This window comes from Cynoglossus semilaevis, chromosome 19, assembly GCF_000523025.1.
Source record: "Cynoglossus semilaevis isolate Cse_v1.0 chromosome 19, Cse_v1.0, whole genome shotgun sequence".
Taxonomy (NCBI): Eukaryota; Metazoa; Chordata; class Actinopteri; order Pleuronectiformes; family Cynoglossidae; genus Cynoglossus; species Cynoglossus semilaevis.
Genome location: NC_024325.1, coordinates 1,269,208 through 1,286,699, shown reverse-complemented (window position 1 = coordinate 1,286,699; position 17,492 = coordinate 1,269,208). Strand labels below are relative to the sequence as shown.

At 40.4% G+C, this 17,492-nt stretch overlaps 1 protein-coding gene across 2 annotated transcripts in view; it reads right to left on the bottom strand.

Moving 5' to 3' along the window:
• Window positions 1–17,266, bottom strand: part of fnip1 (folliculin interacting protein 1) — a 29,400-nt gene extending 12,134 nt beyond the window's left edge. Inside the window, exons 1-10 of one of the 2 annotated variants that reach the window (XM_008332204.3) lie at window positions 17,054–17,266; window positions 7,899–8,028; window positions 5,876–6,013; window positions 5,470–5,570; window positions 5,201–5,275; window positions 4,985–5,076; window positions 4,326–4,409; window positions 1,679–1,750; window positions 822–957; window positions 85–286 (exon numbers count right to left, since the gene is read on the bottom strand). In XM_008332204.3, coding sequence (XP_008330426.1) covers window positions 85–286; window positions 822–957; window positions 1,679–1,750; window positions 4,326–4,409; window positions 4,985–5,076; window positions 5,201–5,275; window positions 5,470–5,570; window positions 5,876–6,013; window positions 7,899–8,028; window positions 17,054–17,145 — 1,122 coding nt within the window. In that variant the 5' untranslated portion in view covers window positions 17,146–17,266. The remainder of the gene's footprint in view (window positions 1–84; window positions 287–821; window positions 958–1,678; window positions 1,751–4,325; window positions 4,410–4,984; window positions 5,077–5,200; window positions 5,276–5,469; window positions 5,571–5,875; window positions 6,014–7,898; window positions 8,029–17,053) is intronic. The other variant, XM_008332205.3, reaches the window with a different exon arrangement.
• Window positions 17,267–17,492: the final 226 nt, after the last annotated feature.

Below are 17,492 nucleotides of genomic sequence, written 5' to 3'. Positions count from 1 at the left end.
GCACATGTCAAACCAATGGTTTAGTTTATATTTAATAGGCTTGATCTAGATTCAAAATCGTACCGGCATCGTGAACCCTCTCACCTGTTCAATAGCGCTCTTGAGTTTGTTCATGTGGCTTTCAAAGAGAGGAAAGTGGGAGAAGAAGAACTCCTGGAAGCGGTTGTTTTCCTCTGGATTGAGCGACAACGTGAAGATGACCCCGATGGCGATCTTCTTTTTCCGGGCTACACCCAAGCTCGGCGCCCCACTTTCATCGGACATGTTGAAACTCTCTTCTACCGACCTGGTAATACAATATAAGGAGGAGTCAGTGTAATACAAACACAAATGCCGTTTTTACTTTCCTTGGAATTTTAGTAAAAAGTAAATGCATTATACAGCTGAGCCACAATAAAAAAGGCGAGAATGTATAGGAAAAACCTGGACATTTTGGGCTGCAGCGGTTAGTAAACAACAGAGATGTTTTGTTGTTGGACTGCAGCGCCTGAAAGATTAGGTCACTCAGAGGCTGACAGCTGCGTTTACAAATGTCAAAGACAACACAAGGGCTGGTCCGAATGCTTTGTGTGGGCATGTTTGCTGATATCTGCTGCCTTTTTAGGACCAAAGCTTTGGTCCTGACAAGGGAAAAATTAATTTTAATAAATAATTATAACAGTACAGTCAGACACGAATGGGTGATAATGAAGGGCAGAGATGGGTCAGTATATGTTGTGATATCCTGATACTTCTGTTGTTCTGTCTTAAGGATCAACAGAGGGAAAAAAACAAAAACAAAACAAGAATCTGGTTCAAACGTGTAATTGTAGCCTGCTCACCATCGAGGAAAAACACCGTTCTCCAGGCTGGTGGTTTGGCTGCGCAGCCATCTGCGCTGGTAACTGGACGCACAGCTGCTGGGTTGGGAGGAGCCGGGAGACGGGAAGGGAGTGATCAACAGGCTGCTGAGAGACGCTGATGGGAGGAAGAGGAGAAAACAATAGGGGAGATAAGCAGAGAGAGTGAACGGTTGGAAATGAATAATTCAACAACGGCAACACGGTTACTAAAAAGGACACACACACACAATTACATAGCACTTATGAAAGTAACATCTAATATTTAAGGCTTCAATGTCAGATCTAACACAGTTGGTGTTTAGTCACATAATGCACCTATTCACCTCCAGGCTTTACAGACAGACATGGTCATGACATCATAACAAACCGCGCATGCACACGGAGCAAGACTTAATGAGAGGATTATTTACAGCCTGGGCAGCAGGCATTGGTCGACACTTACATGAGCCATTAAGACCGTGCCTGATCTTGTGTGTAGTGAACGTGTGTGAGGTGTGTGAGCATGATGTAAGAACAGGGTTAGTGTTCCGTTTTCACTGTGCAACGTAATCTGAAGTTTACGGAGAGGTTAACAACTTAAATACTGTCTTTTTTTTTTTACTGCAATTACTTGCATTATTTTTTGTTATTTCCTCACTCCTCTCAAAGCAACATGATTATAAGAACCGACAATTATCTGAGATTATAAAAGCACAAAAACAATTCAGTGTCTAATGCTTTTAACTTCATCGTCTCTGTTCCTTAATAGCCTTGACACGAATTAGTGAAAACCCGTTTTAACCATTTAAGACCGTGGCTTTCATGAGTGCAGGTCAATCCAGGCTTTGGATTCCTACCTGATCTGGCGATGCCGCTGTCCCGCTCATCGTACGGTCCACGGCCAGGCATGTCCATGGGGTGACTGCGTCCTAGGAAAAAAAAAACAGCAGAAAGCTTGAAACAGAACATAAAAAAAATTGTGTAAAAGCAAAGGTTAAGGCGGAGCACGGTTGAGGTCTAAGGGCATAGATATAAGTTGAGGTGAGACGCCGTGATCACCACCACGGGCACTAACGACATATACAGTCGTCCTGCGCGGTTTGTGGTTTAGAAAAAACACAGTGAAAAGCCATACAGTCAAGTGCAAAAACATAATAAATGATACAAATATACCAGCATTTGTGGCGTCCATGTTGACTTCTATAAATATTAACAAAAATAATGTATATAATAAAAGATGAACTACTTTATAGTTACTTTGTCACTGTGACACAGCACACCACCAAATGTGACCTCTGCTTTTAACCTATCACTAAAGTGAACAGTGGGCAGCTTTAAGCATCGGGGGAGCAGTGAGTGTGATGGTGCCATGCTCAGTGGTAACTTGGCAGCTGGTGGATTCAAACCTGAAGCCTTCCGGACCCAAGTCCGCTTCCTTAACCACTAAGCCACCACTCCCCTCCAAACACATCACACAGCGCACACACACAGCCATTTGAACCTTTTATCAATTAGTACACATGACATTGGCACAACCTGTGTGACGGGAAATGTCACAAGAAAGCAGAGTGTTGTTACAACATCCTGCTAACTGACCACAGCGTGTCCCCATCTGCGGATACCACTGTGATACAACACGCTGTTACAAACACTACAGGTCAATCACATAGCAGATGGCGTGTTTTTTTTTTTGTTTTGTTTTTTTATTCCTTTATAGTGTATACCATAGCATAGAGTGCTGCTCAGATGGCGGCCTGTCTGTCTGCCATTCTGCTTACTCACATTTATTTAAGGGTACAGGGCCCTTAGGTTGGCATGGCATCCTGCTCAGACAGTTATGCAATGTTGTTACAATCCTAAAGCACTGCCGCACACACTCACACCCACACAAATGGCTTTGTCATAAAAAAAACAATGAACAGCTCATCAATCATCTCCAGGAGCATTTCTCTTTCTGCAAAGAATACCCAAAATATTTCACACCATTCCTATATTTAAAAGGCTTTATAGGACAGGAATACTAAAGTAAATATACATATGTGTATGTACACACACATATACATGTATGTATATACATATACATGTATATACATAGATATATTAACACACATGTATATACATACACATACATGTATATACATACACATACATGTATATACATACATGTACGTATATACATATATGTATACACATATACATACATACACATATATACATATACATATATATATTCTGTACATACTTATATATATTGACACACATTTTCTCTTAACCATATACTGATCTTCAGTTGATCTTTGCACTCACTACAAAAGCACACTGAAAAGAACTGAGACGATGCCAAAGTAAAGGTACAAAGTCATAGAGGTTCCACTCTAATCCTTATCCTACCCTCAAACAGTGGATTATCTGGCAACATGTGTGGTAATAAGATGGTAAAGGGAACATCTACCAAAGGCTTCAATATGAACATAATTAACTGTTAAAGTTTATGTGTTCACCGCTGCTGTTCCTGACCATTTCACCATGCCACTTGTCGTATGAGTCAACAAACTACTGCACTTCCTCAGGATGTGCACTAGCACAATAAGTGGTGCAGGTGTTACTTCAGAATGTATTCTGCTTTGTTTGCTTGTTTGCTTTGTGTAGCGCAAGAGATGTAGATGATACTGAAAATAAAGTAATTGCCATTGAATTAAGTAAATTTGAACTTATTTAACTAAATTCTGAACGAACTCCTCTGTTGAAGTCGGTTTCACTTTGGAAATAGTCTGAAGCTGCTGTTAAGACATGATCAGTGTATAAACATGAAGATGAATGACATCACAACTGTCCACAATTGTTCGACACGGACTGTACATCGATGAGGAAAACGCCAGGCAGACCTCAACAGAGATAACCGTTGAGCTTAGCGCTGAAATCTTAGGAGGTGTTAAACCTATGGGCTATTATAATTGAAAAGTGTTGTTTATTGATAAACTGTCTGGTGTTTAATATTTAGGGCACAAAAGGAGGGGAACACAAAACCAAAGGATGCACAGAGAGAGCTGTGAAACCACAGCTATAACTTCAGCTACAGACACCAGTGAGCACCCATGCAACACCACTGCAAGCCTGGCTCAGACGACACCAGCAGATATATTTATGATTGTGTTGGTGTGGCCCTATGGTAAAACTAATTTATTCACCAGCAGATATATTTATGATTGTGTTTGATGTGGCCCTATGGTAAAACTAAAGAAAGTTATGACATCAACATAATTATCATTTTTAAAGCTTTCAAAGTATATATTTTTAATTATATATTTTCACTAACTTTTGCACTTTTGAGACGCCAAATATATCTGCTGATATAATCTGAACCACGCCATCTATAGAAAGGCTGTGGCACTTCATGCTTTCACCACACAAGCATGCAACAGCTGGCGGTCTATCACTACTGCCCAAAAACACACACATTTGTGACTGCCACACATCAGCCATGGCCAGTCTTTAAGTGCCAACCTGAAAAGAAAGACGCGCTTTTGATGAGGCGCAGAGGGCCCTGTTCAGAGAAGGCCCGGCGAGGGCTGCAGAGCTGAGAAAATCCTGGGCGGCACAGAAACAAAAAACACATAGGAGAAGAAAGAAGCAGGACAGAGGGTGGGAGAAAAAGATAAACAAAAAAGAACACATCAACAACTGTTAGTGAATGAGAACAGGGCCTCCTCCAGTTAAAGAGGCTTTTTTTCAGACTGGAGCAGAATCATACACATGACGTAGGTCAACCAGCAAAAAAGCGACAACAGGAAGGGCTGGCATCGCTCACAGAAAACACAGTAACAAATGTTAAAATTGTACACTGGGTATTTACATCAGAAGTTGGTATTTTGGGTCTTTTCTGTGAGGATGAGAGAGAAAACGCACAAAGAGGACAAAACCTTCCAGCAGCTCTTCGCCTGAGTAATTTAATTCGTAACACTCACACCATCAAACTGGTGTTATCTGGGAGTTGTTTGAAAGCAAATATAGGTAGAAATCATTTATCGGTCAATATGAAAATACTGTTTTGGAAATATAAGGAGACTAACTTAGTTCCTGCAGACCTTTCACGGTTGTAATTACAGGAATAAACTGGATGCTTTGTCTTCAATGACCTAAAAAGGTCAACTGTTATCATTTACCTATGTTCCCTAAGAGACTGTTGGCCCCAGAGTTGTGATCTGGCTTCGGTGTGTTGCTGTCCTGTCCAATGAACTCCAGGCTGTCCTGTAACCTGTTTGATTTTAAATGTAGAGGTAAATACAGCACTGAGATACCACACAATACTAACATGAACTCGTGCAGATGTCAGAAAAAAAAAAAAAAAAAGGCATTTCATTGTGTGAATGTGTGCTTACGTGTTGAGGCTACCGTACACACTGCCTCCAGTCCTGGCCGTGAAGACCTTACTCAGCATCAGCTGAGGTGGTGATCTGATATCAGGATAAGAAAGGAACAAAGATCGTCAACCTGCCAGCTCAGCTCATGTGATTTTTCTTCTAATGCCACCCCCCACCCCCCACCTCGCAATTCCCCTTATTTCAGCAGTTATTGCTTATAAAGGTCATTGAGAATCAGCTATTTAAAAAAACGATGACACTCAAAAGAAGCAAAAGCTTATTTTTACCTGATCTGGTGAATCTTTAATGTGGAGCCTTTGTAGCTCATGGCCACAGAGCCAAACATCATCTCACCCAACATGACCACGTCGGAGGAACACCTGGAACCCTGGGCGGAAGAGATTAAAAAAACGTAAGTCTTTCTCTCTAGCACCAAAAAAAAAAAAAAAAGTTTTGACAAATTGTGCAAAGAACTGGTTAAAAGTCTTGTAACAATAAAACAAAGTTAAAAAATAAATTATACAAGTAAATTGCGTTAACTTTCTGCCAAGTTAACGCGTTATCCCAAGAACAGAAAGTGAGCGGAGCTTTAGCATTTTTACACATTTCACATTTTAACTGAAAATCTTAATCCCAGTTTTTTGGGGGTTTTTTTCACGTTAATACCAGTTAAGAAGACGGACAATGTACTACCTGGTATCGGAGACCATGCTCTTTGGTGTCCCTGTTATCAGAGGTGCAAGAGGAAGAGCTGTCCAGGGAACTGCTGCTGCCACCTGTTGGACGGAGCTGGCAGCATTTCCCAAACATCTTCACCTGGCCCTGGGTGCTCTATTCAAAAGAAAACGGTGAAAGTGATGAAGTGCACAGAGCTTCAATGCCCAAGTGTTAAATTACAAACTGGTTGTTGGTTTGTTGTTAGGAGTGAACAGCAGCAACAAAGAGTCACGGGGTTGTCGAGAATGACAGAATGAATGTTTCATTTTGTGTTCTATTGCTGCTATTTACTGAAAACATTTTTTTTCTAGTCATGTATCAAATCCTATTTGCTGGAGACCATTCTTTTTTGAAGCAAATCCTTGTAAAAACAAAAAAATCCAAATTGAAACACAGAAATGTGACCCAGTGAAACTTGTGTACACAGCAAACTTAGTAGTGAGCTCAATCAGCCTGTGTCATGTGCCTTCCTAACTTGGCAGCCTATTGAGGAGGAATGCATTGGGTGTGTGGGAATTGGGGGTGGGGGGTGTGAATGTTTGTGTTCTCTTCACCAAAGCTCTTGTAATGGCCCTGTTGCTAATAAAGCTTGCAGAAAAAACAGAAAGGATATTTGGGTGTTTCCCATTGCGCAAAGCCTTCTGTACACGGGACTTTATTCTTTTCTTTTTTTTTTTGTCCTCAAAATTATATTTTAATACATACAGAATGGCGTTCATGCAGCCACTCTGATTCGGAGATAGTAAATAGTCTACATGGGTGTGTATGCCTGCCTGTGTGTGTGTGTGTCCACTGCAGTGCAGCACGAAGTGTGTACACAGGAGCCAGCAGCATGTGACTGCCAGTCATATGATCCTTTCAGGAACTCGTGAGCAAGCAGCACTGCAATCATCGCCTCGCCTCCCTCCCCCACCGCCTCCTTTTCTCCTCCTCTCCCTCCCTGCCTCCCTCCCTGTGTCTGTCTGTCTCTCTCCTGCTCAACCACTTTACTTCATCTAAACAATTTTCTTTACCTTAACTCCAAAAAAACTCCATAGACCCATCACATGACACAGGAAAGCCAACAAAAAAAAAAAGCTTAAATATTTCACTGTTGTAGTGATATTTATATTTACTTTGCATGTGGCAGGTCACAGCTCTACTCCCCTCTCAAAGTGAGCATTATTTTTGAATATTGTGAAGATACTGTATATAGAAACAAAAAACATGATACAGGAGAAGGTAGAGACCAATCTCATCCGACTATTCATTTAAAGATAGTGAGTCCCTTTAAACAGATCAAGCCAAGGGTAGGGGCTGGGGGTGTGTGCAGATGTCATGTGAGGATGAAAGAATGCTGCTTCTACTTTGACACTCAGCTGAGGCTATTATTACTGGAGATAAGGGAACCAAAGATGAAGAGAGTGCTCAGGGTCATGAGGTAACACAACCATATCGGCCTTTTTTTACATATACATTATATTAGGATTTACACATTAAAACTGAGAAATGCGGCCGAGTGGTTCGTAATCTGTAAGAAACTTTAGGTGACATTTGCTCGACAAGCATAGACCATACGCACAAGGCTGGTAGTCAAAACACACGTTTGTCATGTTTGAAGTTTGTTGTTGTCTACACCCTGATTTAATGGCAGTGTCGGCAGTAAAAAAACAAAAACAACAAACTTAACCTTGCGTCTAAATGCTCTAATGGGTGTGTTGACAATTCACCAATGCAGCGATAGCGATCTAGATCTCGGTCACTGGACTACTCAGAAGTGCTTAAGCATTTCTCTCTAAACAGTCCTACAATATGAGGTGTTAGTTGTGACCTATGTATATCGTGACGATCGTGTGACAGGGCTGTACCCGGAGTCGTCTCTTCGTTTCGTGCACGGCTCATTTCTCTTTTTAACGTTTGTTTCAGCCGTGAACGTTGAACAGGACAGGCCGCTACTTCATTACTTCAAACACTGCTTAAAAATGGGCACAACAACACACACAGACAAACCATTACTCACACTGATGGGATTTTCCTCTGTGCCCTTCCTTTTGGCACTGGAGTCAAAGAGGACATTTCGACCACGCCGTTCACAGTCCTGATAAACTATAAGCCTGATCTGACCGGGCTCCAGCTGGGGCAGGGGCCAACTACATGGAGAAGGAAGAACAAAAGAGAGAGAGAGAAAAAAAAAGTAATTCAGTGGACAGAACGAGAGAGAGAGAAAGAGAAAAAAAAAAAGAGTAATTCAGTGGACAGAATAAAATATATACATTTCAGTGTTTCTCAAAACTGAACACATTTTCTGAATGGATCACTCTTGTACTTCTGTCTGCATGATTAGGGCCATCACCACCGACTCCCTGGTACCAAACCACAGTGTCTGTATCTGCAGGTGGTGGATCCACGTTGTAGCACTTTCATACCATTTCTCTAATCTGTGCCTAAAAAGAGCCCATGAATCAAAGCCTGGACAACAGGCATACTCGCTGGCATGCTGAGCCCACAGGTGCAATTCCAGAGGAGGCGCCACTGTCCCTAATCTGTGTCTTTGTTTAATGATGGTCTTTAAACACCACCATACATCTGTTACAGTCCAGACACCCAACACAGAAAATATGGTATATTCAAAATACCTTGATACTCTTTTTTTTTTTTTTTTTGGTAATTCGTCACAATTAGTTGTGATTGATTGAGATAAATAAGCATGCCTCACTCCGCAATCTGTACAATGCTGGAACATACCATTAAAGAGAAATAACAGTAAGTCCTGATATTTGTTTTACACCAGTTTTTATTTTATAGTCATTCTAATGATGGAATAAATAATAGGCGAATAGGTAAAAAAATACATGCAAAAGCATAAACTGAAAATCTGTTACATAAGGTTGGTGATTTCAGTCCTTAATGTGCACCTTGTTGCTCTACTGGAGCCACAGAAAACAATGTTGAAACCCAGTGGTTCTCAAACTGTGGTATGCGTACTGCTCTAGTGGTACGTGGGGAAAATGTATATATATATATATATATATATATATATATATAACCCCAAGTCATATTGCACAATAAAATATTGCAAATCTACCCCTGCATGTACGTTACTGCGGGCAGAAGTCAGCCACCACAGTAATCTGGCAGTCACCAACTGCTTTTGGAGTAACGCTCCCATGTTTGATTTAGTGGGAGACGACAGGGGACTGGACCCTCGCAGACCAGCGTGGATTTCTGTCTGATCTGACAAATGGATGTGTTGGGCAGATGGACACATGCAGTGGGTAAAAATAGGCTCTGAACAGAGAGCAGGGAGCGTCTCATAACAAACAAATTAAAATAGGTTGGTGGGAACGGATAGAAAGGAACAGTTTAGACAGCACAGATCACCATTTGACAAACCGTACGAGCGGCAACAGCTTTTATTTAATTAAACAATAGACAAAGAAAATGGAAGTCAATTGGTCAAATAAATAGACCTCAAAAACTCTATGTGAGAACATTGTAGGCATCAAGCACTTGATTTTGCTTTTACTCTTCTGGCTATTAAATTCCAATATGCCCAAATACTAACATCTAAAATTTAAAAAAAAGTCTAAATTGTACAGAAAAGAATCAATGTTTCACTTCACGCCTGCACTTTATTGAAAAAGATGGATTTGTTACTACAGCTTGTTTTTCCACAGTTGCTCAAAGATATTTACTATTCAACAAAAAAAATGACATCGTCATTGAAGCTGGTGGTGATCGTAGTCTGGTTTTAGAATTAATAGGGAATACGAGGAGGGTCGTTACTACTACACATTATGTGCACTGCAGGACCGAGTTGCATTCCAGGCAAGCAGATATAAACACATGCCCGTCATCCCCCCAGCTGTAGCTCACAAAATGCAAGCCGACCTCCACCCTAAATCCTGTCAGAATGCCAACCAACTTTTGCCCACCGTCTCAAGTCTCTACGCAGAACCAACTTTTACGCTGTTGGTGGTGCTAAAAAGCAATTTAATCTTTGTCTAGCCAACGGAACTTGTCACTTTATGAATGTGGTCATCAGATGCTCCTGACTAAACAATTATCTTACAACTTTTTTTCCATCAGATTTTCTCCCTGTTGACAGTAAAGTACGATTATTGTGACATTACAAAAAAAAATGTCGTGGTACTTTTGACGCGGCTCTAACTTGAACATTACTGAGAAAAGAACCAATATCTGCCGATACAAAACATTTTACACGACTGAAAGTGAGTCACACTACAGCGTTACAAAGCGAAGATAATGTGTTGTTTATAGATCAGCCCTCGGGGAGTTTGTATAATGTGACACAAAGCACACTGGTTCTTTTGTTTTATTTGTAAAAGAGCAAAAAAGAGACACACGGAAGAAGGAAAGAGACAGAACTTATGAGACAAAAATAACTTTTAAGAAGCAACAAGGTTTTAAAAATAAATCATAACTTTTTTTTCCTTCAAACTAAAGGTGTGAAACCAGCATGTTACAAAAGAGAGAGGTAAAGGAGCGAGAAAGGAAAAATAATACCATAAGAAAAAAAAACACAAAAGAATGCTGAAAAACCGCAATGAAGCTCTGCCAATGGGAGCAAAGGTCACAGAAAACAACCACAAACAGAACAACAGAAAAGCATCTCAAAGAGCGAGAGCGAAGGAGGAAGTGTCCCATCAGTGAGCCTGTGACAGTCACAGCGTTGACAGAAGAGAGAGGGGAGTCATTCATAAAAGCAGCACATGACTGCATGGCTGTTACATACTTGTACTGCTTTGACCTCAACTGTCAGAACTGAAATTGATTCAGAAAGTCGTGTACACATCCAGGTTTACACTTCTTCGACCTTCTCGAATGAAAAGAAAGCCGTCATTTTGTTTCCATTCTGTGTACAAAACTGAGAGACTGTTCATTTTGGAAATGAAATTTCCTCTTAAATTAAATAAAATAAAATAATAAATAATATATATATATATATATATATATATATATATAGTAGCACATTTGTTTGTCTGCCCTAACCCCAAAATTAAGTGCATGTAGTCTTTCTTTTTTTTTTCCTCAATCCTATAAAAAAAACTACTTCAGAGGAAACCTTTTAAGGAAACCCTTAAGACATCACATATATATCACATAATAAATACATACAAATATAATAATTGTTTTTGCATCAAATTGAACATTGAAATGCTGGTCACACCCATTTGGAAATGCTTATTTAATACAAAAACGTAAAGCTTAAATATGAAGCAACAAGGAAAAAAAAACATTAGCATTTACATTGTTCCTTGAAAAAAAATAAAAAAATTTTAAATCAATGCTATCGCGCCTGTTCTGATGTATGTCAGTCTGGTAAGATCATGTCCTACCTGGGCATCATTGCGAGTCTGCCAGTCTTTCCCCAGCTCTCCCTCTCTCTTTCTTTCTCTCTTTCTATTGCACTCTCCTCACTCAGCCAAAGCAGGGTCTAAGAATAGCGGTGAACTAAATTCACACAATAACATGAGACTGTCAGGTGATCACAGGAGCCCTGTGTGGCGGACAGTACTGAGGCAACAGCAGCAGCAGCAGCAAGCTTGGACTGCTGACTGTGATGAGAGAGTGACAGAGGGGAAGTGACTGAGGCAATGTTTTTTTTTTTTGTTTGTTTTTTTTGTTTTTTTGTCCCTCTCTCTCGTAGTCCTACTTCACATCATCGGTCTATATCTTGTTTTTCTGAGCTGGAAATATCAACTGATGGCAGCATCATAACTTCAGAAGAAAAACGTATTAAAGCCTCTGAAATAGAATGATCTGGTAACAAAACCAACGGTAGATTTGAATACACAGGACATAAAGGTCACAAAAAGTCATCACCCACCAAGAGATTTCATTCTCTCTAATGCAAATGAGCATCTGAACATGTGTAAGTTAGAACCTTTAGAGGCGGTGAGACTGTTACATAAATATCCCCTCAGTCCACGCAGTGCGACGTTCCTCAGTCTGCGGGCTACACTGATTGGTTGGTGGGCAGGTTAGTACCAACAGCTTATCCCTCACAGCTGTGAGACGCTTTTATAACAGACCTGTTTCTGTCACAAACACTTCATATATTCAAAACTTTAGCCTTACCATACAACAGCGACATGAACTAATTTTATAGTGATTTGTTTTCTGGTTAAGGAAACTGCTATAGTTTTGTAAATAAATTTCAGTCTTCTGCGTTACACTAATCAAATTTTCTTTGCTAGTAAATCAAATTTTACAGTTATAATTTTAGTTTCCAAACGATTATGAAAACAAGATAATCAGTGTGTGCACACACTCATATATACACGCAGGTAAAAACGGGTCGTGCTATTTTGTCGGGAGCTTTCTTGGCTGCACGATCCAGTGCGGTTTTTGGAGGCCAGTCACTGGAAGATTACACATTCAACAGAAGTTTTCACCTTTGGCCTTTAAAGCAACCGACATTGATTTTTCAATGAACAGTTTTGCTATTTGTCAAAAGTGGTGAGGTCTGCTCCGTTCTTAAGAGGACCCATCCTACAGTGGACCCTCCTTTCATACCCAGTCTGATCAAAATGTTGAGTCAAGGGAATGCTGGTTTATAAATAAGGTTGTTGGGTTTTTTAAAGTGCACTGCCAAATTGCAGATTTCTTCAAATCTGCAGTGCAAGAAGTTTGCAAACAATTTGGGAAACACATTTTTATAGGTCATTGCAATAAGGTAGACACTGGATGATTTCAATTTCTCTAGATAAATAGTGGCAGTTTTTGCACATATATTCTTTACATTCATATTTTGACTATATTTAGACAATATCCTAGGCGTGTTGCCCACTGTCCACCTGCTTGTTAAACCTAAAACCTTCCACGAGATGGGCACATAGTGCAGGTGTAACATTATATGATGGGAAATTAACACCAAATAGGGAACGCCATCCGAGGATACTGGATAGGCCGATTGCCACTTTCTGAAATGGGGAAACATAATGCAACATGCATGTCCTTCTAACATAAAAGAGTCGTCGTGCACATCCTTTGACTAAACAAATACGGTATACTATACTATGACTAAGCACTGGTAAACAGTGACTCCATCGTGCACATCCTTTGACTAAACAAATATACTATACTATTACTAAGCACTGGTAAACAGTGACTCCGGCCCACATTGCTTGAAAGCACCTGACTACCTGCATAACAGCTAAATCTGCTGCTGGCTGTTGCGTTAAGGACTTCTGCATTCCAACTCTCACATGATGCTGACTGAGTCAGGATGAGGCTGTGCCCAGTCATTCCTACTCTCATGGCCGTGACAGGCTTACAATGGGCCAGAAAAGGTGAAACATATCTAGCTAACTGGGGTTGTAAACAACAAACATAATAAATGGTACTACAAGTAAAAAAATGGTGAGTAAAAAAAACACAAAGGCACAATAAAACGTTATGTTATTTTCATGCCCAAGTTTCTCAGGGCAGTTAACGAACTTGTTGTCATCACACTGGGCATGGGTGTGTCACTTAATAACTATGTGTAAACTATGGCTTTTTCTATACACTGTCATAGCTTAGAATGGGAATGATGAGATCATAAGCACATGACTCTGTATCACACAAAAAAAAAAATCACATTAATGCCGTGTGTGTGTGTGTGTGTTGTAGCTTTTACATTAAAATTTATATTTACTATGACCCTGCAGTTCTGAGAAGCCAGAGTGCAGCCACTTAAAATAGTTCTGATAGGAACCCGATGACAGCCACCGTCTTTACAGACCACCGGCAGGCCTGCAGCATGTTAGCAAGGGTACCTACTCACACACACACACGTGTGCGCAATGCCAAACAACAACTGACAGATGAGGCCATAATGAATAAAAATAGTTAAATTTGGAAAACAGTAAAAATGCACTCGAATAACTATTGTCACAAAAAAGGCGGCATGGAGTTGAAGAGAGCAGACACAGGGCACTCCCTTCTTATCAACACGTAGATTTATTCCCGTGACTGAGAGCGCGGCCATGTGATCATCCCACAGACCTGTCAGCTAAGATTGATGAAAGCCTCACATGACACACAGAGTTATGAAAGTATGTAGTACACCAATCAGAAACACGAGACAAGGCTTCTCCTGCAAAGGTCCAGGAAACTAAAAATAAATACAGAGTAAAGGTTTTATTATGCGATATACATTGTGTATTTTGAAAAGCAAGATATATTCTCTAAGAAGGGTTTAAAATCCCAATGTCGCTGCAGTTAAAAATAACTTTCAAACACAACTACCGTTTTTCACGGGACAATATTTGGCCTTGAGATTGTTCAAGAATAGAGTGTACAACAGAAAGGCTCGGACTTCTGCTGAACACACGGCCTCAGCTTTCTACGTCTGCACAAACTCAAAGTTGCACGGTCCGAGCAAGGAGGGAGGGTTCCTCGGCAGGCAGCACGGATCAATCTGAACAATTAGTGTGGGTGAGGAGGACAAGGCTATTGGCTGCTGATCAGCCCTCTGACTGCTGTGGGATGAGCCAAGGGCTCTCGGTGTAATGTACAGTATGTTGTCCTTGGTCTGGTGGCACTGCCAAGAAACTGGAGAGGCTTTTTAGGGTTTTCCTCCTAGGGTCAGCCAACCTGCTGCCCTCTTTGATATTCTCCAGGGCAGTGTGACAGAGCAAAGCCTGAACCATTAAACACAGTTACCAGTTTCAAAACAACAAGTTATGTATAGTTACAATAATCTTCTGGAAAAAAAAAACATAACATTGTCTGGAGTTTGATATGTTTTAGACAAGGTCTTCCCTGATGCCTAACTAACCAGTGATTGTTAAGAATCAGTTGCAACTATCTTCTAGAATAATTGTGGGAAACTAGAGTAAGTAAGAAGACCTTTACAGATTCCATATAGAGCAACAAACAACATTTTTTAACCAGGTTCATCTGAGTCACTTTGGGATTAAGCCAGTCTATCCAATATTTTTTAATGACAAAGATAAATAGATAATGAATAAGGGTCGACTTTAAGCGCTTCCCAAGTGCTGGGTCATGTGACAAAATGTGAGCTGCAGGGGTCAAATTTGTGGGCCCTGCACTAGTGTCCATAATCCATAAAACCATAATTTCTTTCAAATCCATTTCTGAGCCATTGCTGAAAATATTTACGTTTCTATGGATTTAAATTGTTTAACAACATTTTTGTTAGATTCACTACTTCCCCTGTCGCTGAAGAAGATATTAAGAGAACCATCCACAAATACACCATGTCTGGAACAAACAAATCACTTCTCTTGTACCACTTGTCCCTAATCCACAATACCAAGCTAATGCTAAATATGTTTGATAGCATCTTCCTGGTACTGGCCAAATATCCTTTCACAGTTCTGTGCTCTGATGAATGTGGGAATGCATACCAGAGGTATGAAGTGCACAGCTAAACACTGAGTTAACAGAAACCTCTGCTGCTTTCCTGTTTGTGCGAGTGCTGCAGTCATCCACACACACTTGCTGCACTTACATCACTTGGTGCAGGGCACCTTTACCTCTGTGGAAAATCCTTTGGCACAGATAAAGGGCCAAAGTGCAATCAGCCACCAGGCTGAGTGGAACTTAGAGGTTCTCAGGTACATGCATGTGTATAAACACAGGTGACAGGCGTATGGAAACATTTCTCACAGCAGTGCTATTTAAAAAAAGGTGCTGTACTTTCCACTCCTACTAGTCATGACCTTGACATGCAACAGACAGGTAACATTTGGACGGATTTTTTTTTTAAGTGATACATCTGGCTGAATTAACAAAAGGGGGTTACATTCAAAGACACTTAAAAAAGCTGGTTTAATATTGTCATTTATTTTTATGCACTGTTCTTAAATGTTGCATTACACTACAGAAATACATATCAAAAAGTGTTGAACTGTTTAGATGTGATTCAAAGTGGAAAAGTGTTACAAAACTATTACAATGAACTAATATTATTTCTATCTTTTATAAAGATAAACTTATGACCAAGATGTCAAGAAAATTATTTGAATACTTCCTTTAAGGGTTCCATCATAATTACCTGTTTAGATATACGTGGTACTGACTAAGTACCACTAACATTAACTCACTAAGCTCGGAGTTAATGTTGCATTATCATTGCAATTATAAAAAAGGTGAAAAGCATGGTGTAGCCTGATGATTTAACAGCTTGACTACCGTGTAGTGGATAAAAGTTCCGCTTACATATTCCTAATAAAGGAGCTCTATGAGTGACGATAAATGTTGAGATCAACAGTTGATTCCTTTAAAGTGCACTGACACCTTATGTGATATTTACAATTGCATAAAGATTCAAGAAATAAAGCACATTTTTAGTGCTTTGACTGATTTACACCAACGCGTTGTTTGAGCAAAAACAATGCAACCTGTCGAACTGCCTCTGACTATTTAGCCAAAAATCTCGCTTAACTCGCACTAAACAGTCTGTCTGTAGTCTGGTTTCACGTGCTACCGACTCCATGTGCGACATTCATGATCATATAATCTACCCAGACCGCCCTACTCTCTAAATACACACTCGCATGTACAGTTCAGTTGGCAGACAAACCACTTGTACTTTGCGCTTAAGTTAACGATAACAAATGAGACAACACAGCGTGGCTTTTTTAGTGCAGTCACGCCTGTCACCGCGAAGGCACCATGGTCTGATTTGAACCACAGAGACACAAAAGGAGGACACGGACTGAAGACAAAGGGGAAGCTTCTGCAACTTCTTAAACGAAGGCAATGTTTCAAAGGCTGATTATACAAGAAATGCGCTGAAAAGAAACATTACTTTTTAACTCAACTGTCTGTTAATTTTAATTATACAAATATAGCAGCTTTTATAGAAAAATATACAGTTCAACATCTGCAGCAAACGAGGTAAACCAGTCCCATGAAGAGACGTCGTGCTGCCGCAGCAGTCCCGCTACATCTACTAGCAGTTAGCATCTTAGCTAACGTCACCAACAGGCACTAACGCGTCTTCCTGAATCTCTGTGTAAAAAAACAGTACACTAACAAACTCATGACCCGGAGCTCAGTCAGTATAACGAAGCATCACTATTTTTCCTGACACACTTCGACGAAAGTCATAAAGATAACACACACCCGTAAAACGTTACACTCAAACCCCAAACACGCACGTACACTGAGAGAAAGAGTACGGAGTACAGCTTTTACCTGAAAGCTGGCTCATCTTTGCTACATCTGGGAGGCGGCGACGAAAGGGCATTTCTTTTGTTGAAAAGTTTCTGGAAGAGAGTCGGAGGCATTTTGTACCAACATAAAATCGGTACAGAAAGTCTCTTTGTCTTTTCACAGGCAAGAGAGAATCTTGTTCCTTGTAACTGTCTCCATGGATGTCACAGTCATATGACAGGCATTAGTCACAGGAGCTGCTTGGTAACTCGCTGAATTTTTCTGATTGGCTGTGGTGACGACGCCGTGACTACAAAATATCTGATTGGCCGGTATTTATGGCCCAGGTACCACGTGGTCGATGGATTCGCGGTGTTGATGTTTTGTCAGGAACCGCGACAGCATGAAATTTATTCACAGAAAAGTCACGTAGGCGCGGATATTTAACGACCTCGAACCTACGTATTTAATTAGCATCCCA